The sequence below is a fragment of the Archocentrus centrarchus genome, unplaced genomic scaffold (assembly GCF_007364275.1).
Source record: "Archocentrus centrarchus isolate MPI-CPG fArcCen1 unplaced genomic scaffold, fArcCen1 scaffold_37_ctg1, whole genome shotgun sequence".
In the NCBI taxonomy this organism is placed as follows: domain Eukaryota; kingdom Metazoa; phylum Chordata; class Actinopteri; order Cichliformes; family Cichlidae; genus Archocentrus; species Archocentrus centrarchus.
The window spans coordinates 549,475-560,999 of record NW_022060264.1 but is presented as its reverse complement, the minus strand read 5'-3'; the positions used below and the strand labels follow the sequence as shown (position 1 = coordinate 560,999).

The 11,525-nt window shown below is 43.1% G+C and overlaps 1 protein-coding gene across 1 annotated transcript; it reads left to right on the top strand.

The window, feature by feature from the left end:
• The first annotated feature begins 364 nt into the window (after positions 1-364).
• Positions 365-11,153, top strand: vps37c (VPS37C subunit of ESCRT-I). Its single transcript, XM_030724517.1, has 5 exons — positions 365-983; positions 1,392-1,501; positions 4,442-4,613; positions 7,715-7,797; positions 10,144-11,153. The coding sequence occupies exons 2-5, from the start codon at positions 1,409-1,411 to the stop codon at positions 10,876-10,878; spliced, it is 1,083 nt and encodes a 360-aa protein (XP_030580377.1). The 5' UTR covers positions 365-983; positions 1,392-1,408; the 3' UTR covers positions 10,879-11,153.
• Positions 11,154-11,525: the final 372 nt, after the last annotated feature.

Below are 11,525 nucleotides of genomic sequence, written 5' to 3'. Positions count from 1 at the left end.
TAACAATTATCAACAAAATACTAAATGTAAATTAATTTAACTTCCCACGGCCAATCAAAGGTGACTGATACCAGCCTCCACAGTCCAATACTTGCTGTTATCAAAGCCGGGTCTCTGTACATAAAGTGTCTTTTGTCTATCCCTACGGACGGATAGACGGCTGGAATTCGTCCTGAGAACAGTTTGCGGCATGCGGTAGCTCCTGCAGAGAAGAGCGGCAGGTTTTTGCCACTGACGGCGGCGTCGGAAGCGCAGTCCCGTCACACAGGGGTTTCCCTTATATCAGCTGAGCACTGGACGCTACCATTACCTGCCATAGAGGGGACACGAGAGGGAAAACGGACACCGTTAAAGTAATAACACCCAAGTGTGCCGGGAAATGATTATTATTTGAAAACATGTATAAATGCAAACCACGATGTCGTTAAAGTTCACAAGTGCTGTTTTGGAATATTTGGGTTTTGTCTGAGCACCACCCGCAATTCGTGTAGGCTTCCAAAAATGGCGGCGGTTTCTGTCAGTGTGAAGTGAAACTTTCCTATTTTTAGCGAAATTCCTTCTGCTTTCTACCATTTTAGTCGACTACGGTCTTCTGTTTCTCAAAGCAAGCCTCATCGGAATACACAGGCGTTTGAAAGCCATCGTCAGCACCGAGGGGTGTCGTTCTGGGCTCCGGTTTTGGTCACCAAATCGCTGGTCTTCCTTCGAAGTTGACGGTGGCTGAGTGCCTGACATTGCGATCATAGCGACTGTTGTCATCGTGTCTCTAAGCGCTGAACCGTCAGCTGAGGTTGGACGGCGGCCGATTAGCAGTAGATAGCTCGCCTGCCAAAGTGCGTCGGAAACAAAGCAGCTGTTTTTTTCCGCCGGGGCAGATCACCGATCCTGAGGACGTGACACGTCGCCTGTCAGTGGAAATAAATAGGTGGTGTTGGATGTCACCAGCAGTCAGCGCCGCACTGAGTCTGGTTTGCTAGCGTCGCGTAAGTACCGGTTCACGTTCAGCCGCTCTCCCGCTTCCCTGTCCGGCCGAGCGGCTCGGTTTGTTTTGGGGCCTGCAGTCACTTACAGTGCGCTTATTATGCTAGCTAGCTGTTAGCCACACTGTCTAAAACACTGCGTGATAGTGTGTCCTGTAGCATGTTGTAGCAGAAAAAACCTGCACGTTTTTCATATATCACGTACATTAGGGTAGTTTTTCATAGCAGCAGCAGCAGGGACAGACAGGGTCGGTACTGTCCTGATTTCCGGTTTTGCCCTGGGGGACAGATAGGGATGCACTCATGGGTTTGTCAGAGGATAAAAAAACGGGGCCACTTTTTGTCAACTTTTTGTCTCTATTTTCTTTTTTTTTTTTAACTTTTATTTCTTGATTCTTTTATGATGGGCAGCCATCCTGGCAAATCAAATGGAGAAGCTTCAGGACCTCAGCCAATCAGAGCTGCAGGAGCTCCTGGACAACCCAGAGAGGGTGGAATCCATGGCTCTGGAGTCTGACGAGGTAAAACTGGTTTTTCACTTTTCTTTCCCTTTTTTGAAAGACTTTGCGAGAAGTCATGGATTTCATTAAGTGGCATTGCAATGAGCATACAGTTGATTTCTACTTTAAATCTCAAACTGTCATGGCCTTTCTGCCATGTTTAGATTAGCTCAGTGGAAAAAGTGACTCAGTCAGTGGGAAGGCTTTGGAAAACAATGTTCAGTAATTGCAGGATATTTATGAAGTTTATAATTTTTATTTTAATTGTCCTAGAAGTGAATGAATAAGGATTTCCCTCTGTCTCTGTGACCACTGAGGAGCCCTGAAGTAAGCTTGGGTTAATAGTTTAATAGTACCCAGGCAGGTTCCTATCAAAACCCTTCCTCCTTCTATTCTGTGCCATCACCTGATGTGTCATGTGACAAAATTACATCATGCTGCTTGCTTAAAAACTCCACACTCTGAAAAAAAATGTTTTTTTTAATCTGAAATACTGAATTTTTTTCTGAAAGTATGGAACATACACCATCTTAATACCCTCTGTCTATCAAAGACAACTGAAAACATACTACATTTGCATGAACAGGTTACAAAGGGAATAGTTTCTGTATTTCTGAATAAATGTCAAAAATATGATTCAACTTTTACACAAGTTGTAAAAGAAGAGCGACAACTCAGCTGAATTTATTAAAATATTATAATATTATATTGATTATTATATTCCCTACAGCGGTTGAAGAGATGATGAAATAATAAAAATAAAATGTATTATCTGCCAGACATATTATATAGAGTGATCACATATGGTACAAAGATTTTTCTGCATCTGTCCTTGTAGCAACACAGCTGAATAGGTCTGTTATTAAAAAAAAAAGCTCTGCTGCTGTTCGGTAAGTGGTGCAGAGTGTGGTCATTATTATCGTTGATGGATAACAGTTTGCTCAGTGATCTCCTCTCCACCAAACCTTCAAAAGTGTCTACCTTGCAGCCAAACACAGAGTCAGCCTTCCTGATCAGTTTAATCAGTCTGCTCTGATGCTGCTCACCCAGCAGACTACAGCAAAAGCCACTGGGCTCGCCACAACTGAGTGACAAAAAAATCTCCAACATTTTGCTGCATATGTTGAAGGATCTCAGTTTCCATAAGGAACCAGAGCCTGCTCGTTCCTGTCTGGTATACAACCTCTGTACTGCTCTTCCAGTTCAGCTTGTTGTTGCTGTGGACACCCAGGTACTCGTACTCCTCCAACACATCAGCAGTCCCAGGACAGACACCTGCCATGTAGCTGTGCTCTTCTTTCCGAAGTCAATCATCATCTCTCTGGTCTTATTCTCATTCAGAAGCAGATGATTTCCACGATCATCCATGAGCAAGCTGTGCTTCTCCTCCTGCCCATCACTAGTACATCCAACCAGGATATATTTCTGTAGGTGCCATGACCTAAAGTGGTACTGAAAGAGAGAGGTGTATAATGTGAACAGGAAAGGAGACAGTACAGTCAGCTGTGAGAGGAAGTAGTACATTACTGTACAAAAGTCTTGAGCTACCCCTTATTTCTTTATTTTTACCATATTGTATATACCATATATATTAGGCAAAACAGAGTCTGTACAATTCCAACAAGCTTGAAAATCAATATTTGGTATGATCACTTTTATTACACAGCCTGAACTCGCTGGGGCAGCTTTTTGTAATTTCTTTAAGCAGTCTTAATGAATGGTTCTCCAGGCTTCCTGAAGGACATTCGGAGGTCTTCTTTAGATGGTCACTGACTTTTGTTCTGTTCTCTCTGATTGATTGTAATCTGTGTGCCACGTGGGGCATAGATTACAATCAGTGGGGTGGGTGTGGCTCAGGTGGAAGAGCAGGTCATCTACCAATTGGAAAGGCGGTGGTTCAATCGCTGGCTGCATGCCAAAGTATCCTTGGGCAATATACTGAACCCCGAGTTGTTCCAGATGTATTCATTGGTGTGTGAATGTTACATAGAAAGCACTTAGGCATAGATAAAAAGTCTAGCGCACAGAGGTCGCCAGCTTTCTGCGGAGTTGATTGCTCCAGACCACCAAACTTCATTTGGCTCAAGAACACTGCATAGAGAGCTTCATCAAATGGGTTTCCATGGCGAGAAGCTGCTTACATCACCAAGCGCAATGCATAGCGTTGCATGCAGCGGTGTAAAACACACCACCACTAAACTCTAGTGCAGTGAAGACATGTTCTCTGGAGTGACGAACCACGATTCTCCATCCAATGGATGAATCTGAGTTTGGCTGTTGCCAGGAGAACAGTACTTGGCACAATGCAGTCAGACAAGTGTAAAGGTTGGTGGAGGGGGTGTTTTTCAGGAGTTGGGCTCAGCCCCTTAGTTCCAGTGAAATTAAGTCTTAATGTTTCCGCATACTAAAACATTTTGGACAATTTCATTTCAGTTTCATTTTGAACAGTTTGGGGCTGACCCCTTCCTGTTCCAACATGACTGCACACAAAGCAGGTCCATAAAGACATGGATGAGCCAGTTTGGGTTGGAAGAACATGACTGGCCTGCAGAGTCCTGACCTCACCCTGACAAAGCACTACTAGTCTGGATTAGAGTGGAGACTGTGAGCCAGGCCTTCCTGTCCAGGATCAGTGTCTGACCTCACAAATGTGCTTCTGTAAGAATGATCAAAACTTTCCATAAACACTCCTAAACCTTGTGGAAAGCCTTTCCAGAAGAGTTGAAGCTGTTATAGCTATCAAAGGGTGGGCCGACATCATATTAAACCCTATGGATTCAGAATGGGATGTCACTCAAGTTCATATGCGTGCGACGGCAGACGAGCGAATATTTTTGGCAATATGGTGTATGTTTGATACCCATCTCTACACCCCTCAGAATATTTGCATAACAAAAACAAAAATTATGATTCCCATTGCATTACATGCTGTTGTGTATTGCCTATCTTTCTCTGTTTCAGATCCAGAACATCCAGCTGGAGAGAGAGATGGCTTTGGCATCAAATCGCAGCCTGGCTGAACAAAACCTGGACATCAAACCTCGTTTGGAGTCACAGAAGGAGGTGCTGGTGGAGCGATATTCTCAACTAGAGGCAGTCAGAGAAACCTATAGACAACACTGCTCCCTGAAAGGTAGGGGGAACGGAAGAGTTCTCAGACCTTTAACTTAATGACTGCTACTGTCCTTGTGTCTGTCTTGTGAGCAGTCTGGCCCAGAAGTCCTTCCTGCAGTTTATCAAAAACTGAAAGTTTCCATCATACTCTGATTAATCAGTGTTCAGACAATAGATATTCCTTTATTAAACACATAAAAGCCATGCTGATTGTCAAAAAAGAAACAACAGTTCTAAGCATCTTCAGGTGACTGAAGTTGTGAATTGCAGCTGCATAAATAAAACAGAATTTTAAAATAATTACTAGTTAAAACACAGAATTTGGCGATGTCCATGGGTTCTAGACTTTCAGCAGTCACTGGTTGCAAATGATTTTCATCCAAGTATTAAAACAATCCTTAAATAAAATCCTAAAATAGTTTGTCCAATTACCTTTTGAACCTCTGAGAAATGCTAAATGCTGTTTGATTTAAAGTTCAGTGTAGTGCAACAGATAACTCACCATTACAGGGAAACTGTTCACAGGTGGATAGAGGCACCAAAACTGGAACATATACTCTTGATTACTTTTTTGGATAAAACACATTTGAAAATTCAAGATGTAATCATTTTCAAAATTGCTGTCGATAAAGGCAGAAAATGTAATTTTTTTTCACATAAAGTAAAACTAAATTTGCCTTTTTTATAAGTTGACTTTAGAAGTCTGAAATTACTGTTGTTTTTTTGTTGTTTTTTTTAAATAATTTCCTGATGGCGGGGTGATATAGTAGTAGTAGTAGAGACAATACTTTTTGTTTCATCACATCTCCTGCATGGACCCCTTATATTCCTCTCTACTTACCCATTTCTCACAGGTGGCCCTCCCAGAAGCTTGTGCTTTATGGTGGCTCAGGTTTTAGATCAGGTCGTCTGTTATTGATGCCTACCTCCTGCATCCATATGTGCCTTTAGGCAAGATACTGAACCCCAAGTACACTCTGATGCATGTATCTGGGTTTGCACGCGTGCGAAAGTTAAAAATGTGTCTGAGAAAGCAGCTTGAAATGTAAAATGTGCTTTGAGAGTAAAAAAGCACTATATAAATTACAGTCCATTTACCATGGACTAACCCTAGCCCTAATTAACCTTATCAACTTGATAGTGTAGTTAGAATTACAGCCAATATAAAAAACAGCTTGGCAGTGCAGTCGTGCATCAGCACGAAGGAAAGAAGGTTCCAAGCGTGAACCTGTTGAAAAACCTGCTTGTCAGGTTTAGGTTGATTCTAAAGTGGCTTTTTGTGTGAGCGTAAATGGTTTTTGTTAGCCTGTTTAAAAGAAATGACAGGGTATGCCAGCATGAGGGAGCTGAGCCAAGGGTAAAGGAGTCTTCATGCATTGAATACATAAAATCATTTAATTACACAGGAATTAATTGGCACCAAAGGAATGTTAAATGTCTGAACCTAGTTGTATACGTCATAGTGTTATGAATTGGGTAAAAAGGTAATTCCTCGAGCTGCGTGATTCTGTGCAGCTATAATTGTTGCACCATTGTTGCAACAATATTTGTTTTTTTTTTTACTTGAAACAACCAACCACTGAAGAAGTTTTGAAGTTATAAATTCAAACGCATAAATATCAAGAGTTGTTTTGGCCTTTTCTAGATAGTTTACAGTGGAGAGAGAGAGATTGGTGAAGAGACACAGCAAATGGTCACGGGTCAGACGAAACCCGGGTCGCCTGTACCACAGCCATGGTCGCCTGCTTACCCAGAGCCACCCTGGTGCCCACAAATATGCACATTTTGGTGCTTTTGTCCACTGTTGAAAGATTGTTTCAGTTTTCTGCTGTAATAATAGTGGTATAAATAGCTAAAATGACAAAAATCATTTTTATTTATGGACCTCAGTGTATTTGCCACTTTGAGTCATTCCTTAAAAGAGAAGATTCATTGGGGAATTTAAAACTGATATAAATGTGAAATAATCATCACTCATTGGTGTGGTGGACTGTGATGCAGTAATTTTATGCAACACTTGTCACACCCCACTAAGAACTCGAGACATTGCAGTTAAGCACAAACAAGAGATTTAGTGTTTCTGTGGATTCTCTGTGTGTGTACATTTGGCTTTGTAGAAGGAGGGAATCCAACATTTACCTAAATACACTTTCTTTTTTCCTTTGCTGATTTTGGCCTTTAAATCTGTTCAAGCTGTACTTATCATACAGTTTTCAGGTAAAAGGCCTTCTAGCCTTGAGTAACTCTTGACTTGCTTTGCTGGAGGAGCTGCCTGAGCCCCATCCACAGTGAAACGTGTGTCCCTATGCAGCTGAATGATAATGCTCACAACAGCGACTGGGCCCAGAAGTAGCAAAATACCAGATGGGTAGTGCTGGAGTTAGCTGGTTAGCAGTGAACTCTTTTAGAATGAGAATATAAAAGCTTAAGAGTCACCAAATACAGTACTGTACAAAAGTCTTGAGCCACCCCGCAGTTCTTTATATGTTGCTAGGAAAATGGGAAATTTAATTTAATTTCTTTAAGCAGGCTTCAGGAACAGTTCTCCAGGCTTCCTGAAGGACATTCAAAGCTCTTCTTTGGATGTTTCTGCCTTTTGTTCCTCTGTCAAGATGATCCCACACTGTTTCAGTAATGTTGAGGTCTGAGCTCTGAGAGGCCAGTCCATGACTGACAGTGTTTTATTGTGTATTTTTCTGCATTCATAATTTCATCAATTTTAACAAGCTCCCCGACACCAGTAGCGGAATTGCCGCCCCAAACCATGACAGAGCCTCCACTATGGTTCACAGATGGCTGTTAGCGCTCACTGCTGTACCTCATTCCTCAGTTCATCTGTACCTACTGATGATGGATTCAAACAAAAAAATGTCATATTTGAATTCATCGCTCCACATGACCTGTTAGCACTGATTTTAGTCGCTCACCATTATAATAATCTCAGTCCACAGCTCTCATCAATCTAAACATTTAACATTTTCATGACCCAGATGAACAGTAGCAGTTTTTCTGTGCTCTGCTGGGATCTTCATGTACATTTTTGGTCTTCTTGGTCTCACTGTTTGACACTCTCGTAATGATATTTTGTCTGTCTTTCTACCTAACTCTCGCTCTCCTCAGATGGGATGGCAGGTCAGGTGTCTCCGGAAGCATTGTTCTCAAGACTACAGACAGAGGGCAGCAAGACAGAAGCAGAATCAGAGGTCAGTTTTCAAATGTCAGACCTGCTGTAGGTGCATAATGTGAAACATATGCTGATACATAGATGTGATGGTGCTTTAATGTGGCTTCAACAGTTTTGTAGGGGTCAACATCTTCAGACCAATCAAAATGTGAAATTATTTTTCTCTGTGATAGAGAGTAGACTGACCGTCTGGCTTGATATCATTATTCAAAGAAGTCTGCATCCACCCCCCATGGCGATGGGTGTCCATTACTGCACGTGGTATGGTTAATTTGATTATCAGTGACGAGCCCACTAATGCTGACCAGTAAATACAGGTTTTGGAGCAATGTATATTGCCATCCACATGGTGTCTTTGGCTCAGAAGGTCTCAGCTTTCCAAGGAAGGTCTATGCTAGGGTACTGGTCAAACCTCAGATTCAGGTGTAACAGACTGAACGAGCCTTTCATCCTCTTGAGCACATTCAACTACGTGTATGAATTTGATTACCAGTCTATATGTGTTTTGTCCTTTTACAACCACAGTGAAAGCTTGGTTTAGTTGGACTTGTTTCCAGTGGTTCATAAAATTTATGACCAGAAAGTCTGTTTATGGACAGAATTTCTAGGTGAAAGTGTCAAGTTCTGACACCTTGTCTCTGTTTTTGGTGGATGATGTGGTTCTGCTGGCTTCATAAAGCGATCACCTTCAGCTTTTACTGAGGAGCTAGTTGAGGTGGTTCAGGCATCTCCTCCTGGGTGAAGATTTTCAAGTATGTCCCACTGGGAGGAGACTCTGGGGCAGATCCAGGACACACTGGAGAGATTATGTCTCACAGCTGGCTTGGGAATGCCTTGTTGTCCCTGTGGAAGAGCTGGAGGGAGGTCTGGGCATCTCTAATTTGACTGCTGTCTTTTTAGCCGGTCCTGGATAAGCCGCAGAGGATGGATGGATGGCTGTTTTTAAGATGGGATTATACTTCATTGTACCACACCAGTAACTCTGCTAGGGTCCATTCACGTCTGCTCATGTGGATGTTCATGTGTCTCCCGTTTTTTTGTGAACTCACCTGCAGAGGTTTTACATTGCACCAACTACACATCTGCCCCAGGTGGCGGACATCAAATGGATATAAACAGGGTCTCCAGCTGTCCGTGTCTGCAACAGAGTATAATCTAGGCCTTACTCTTCCATTGATCTGATACTTACCTGATGATTGTGTGCGATGTAAACCATGCTCCTCCTCCTTATAACCACTCAGCTACACTGATTGGCAGCCTTTAAACAAGTGAAGGAGATGTTGTGGTAGAGAGCAATAATGTTTCAGTCACATTCAATTCAATTCAATTTTATTTATATAGCGCCAAATCACAACAGACAGTCGCCTCAAGGCGCTTTATATTGTCGGTAAAGACCCTACAATAATACAGAGAAAACCCAACAGTCAAAACGACCCCCTATGAGCAGCACTTGGCCACACTGGGAAGGAAAAACTCCCTTTTAACAGGAAGAAAGAACCAGTAGAACCAGGCTCAGGGAGGGGGGGTCATCTGCCACAACCGGCTGGGCTGAGGGGAGAGAAAAAAAGACATGCTGTGGAAGAGAGCCAGAGATTAATATCAATTAATGATTAAATGCAGAGTGGAGTATAAACAAAGTAAATAAGGTGAATTAAAAGAAACAGTGCTTGAAGTTCACATGTTGAAGTTTGATTCTTTTGTTCAGTCTATTTGGTGTTCTCTTAGAAAAGTCAAATGGAGTTGAAATTAAGCTCAAGTTGTTTGAAAAGCTCATATGCCTGTGCATGCTTTGTGAACAGTGTATATTGGGAACTTCCCATATGATCACTTGTGGTAGAGACTGTGTTTTTGATATTATTCACCAGAAAACTCAATTAAAGACCAAAACAAGCTGGAAATGGATTATGGACATTTGATGATTGCTCCAAGTAGAAGGATGCGATTATTATGGGAGTTCAAACAATTCAAAAGCTTGACCAAAACAAGGCACCACCCATCTAGCAGGACCCAGCTAGATGAAAAGACTGGGCACTAGGGTAGGTTTTTATGACATGTAGTCTGAAGGTCCTTTACACTGGTGTGGGATTAAATGCATGTCCCTTGAAAGGTTTGTGAATCTGAGGCAGGGTTTTACATTTTTGTCAGGATGCCACCACATTGACACACACACACAAATAAACGGCACACAGCCCCTAATTTCTGTTGAAGCTTAAAGTACTTTAGATGTGCAACATGAGTGGGCAGGTTGCAGAACAATGGATCTCACCCCACCACACAACAGATTGCTCCTCATAGGAAATAGCAGGCTCTATCTGAGAACAGACTGGCTCAGCAATAGTCATCACTCATTTGTCTTTCTTTGCAGGCTCTAGCAGATGAGTTTCTGGAGGGCTCTCTTCCGCTGGACTCCTTCCTCGACCGCTTCCTCTCCCTACGCTCACTCGCTCACAAAAGACGCGTACGGATAGAGAAACTGCAGGAAATCCTGCGACAGAGGAGTGAGGGCAATCCAACCACCATGACATCATCAGCATGCCAGAGTGAGGACTCTGCCACCACAATGTCACCTTGGAATCAACAGACACCAACACCAACGACGACAAATCAACAGCAGCCGAGCTCCAAACCTCAGTCCTCCAGCTACCAGAACGCCTCTCAGCCCGTCTCCTCATCTACTGCAGGGGCCTCCTCTGGGCTCCCCTACAGCCCGTACCCTGTTTCCACCCCCAATCCTCCACCTGCAGTGGCAGCAGCAGGTTCTGTCCCAGCCAATGCCCCATCACAGTTCACTCCTTACCCAGGTTCCAATTCACCTTTCCCTCCAGCAGGAAGCTACTCTGGCCCTAGCCCCCCTTTTGGGCCTCCAGCTTCAGCCACCTGTCCTTACCCGGCCCAGCCCTCCTTTCCTTCACCACATCCAGGCTCAGCTTTTGGCCAGTACACCCCTAGCCACACTCAGAGTGGCCCTGCACCCTACCCAGCGTCCTACAGCTACGGGGGATACAGCTACCCATCTGGGCCTGCCTATTCCAATTCTCAGTCAACAACAGGGAGACCCATCTACAGACCAGGATTCGGTGTTCCACAGCCATACTCCTGAAAGCACTACTGCTCCACTGTCTCTATTCTTCTGAAATCTTTCCTTCTTTGCTGTTTCACCATTTTCTCTTCCCTCACTCCCATTCTTCTTACCCCAATTCCCAGTCCTCCTCTCTCCTTTCTTTCTCTAATGCTCCCAGACTCAAGAGGTCTCTTGCTTTACTTTGTTGCACTATTTCTCTCTCTCAAAATCAGTCTGTCTCTATTTCTTTCTTTTTCCTTCCTTTGTCACTCTTCAACCTACCAACTCCCCCACTCTGGTCTCAGGTTGTAGCGTTTGTGTTTAAGTGTTCACTTGTCTCTGGACCTTCATACACTCACTCCCTTCCTTCTGCACATCGTTCCCTCCTTCCTCCTCTTCCATCTCAAGTGTGTGTGTTTTGCTCTTTGGCAATCAAAAAGTTCTTATACACACAAGTGCACTCCCCCTTATGACAAATACATGGAAAAAAAAAATCACACTTTGTAACAGTGTCCAATACCTGTCTGACATGGTCTGTCTGGTTCACATTGTTGTTTGTGAGCACAGTCTGCACTGACGAGACGTGGAAGCTTTATGTTCTGATTTTATGACCTCTGGGCTCAAAAATTGTGATTAAAATGGAGACGTGAAAGGCTGGCATATAGTATGGTTCTTACATTAATGCA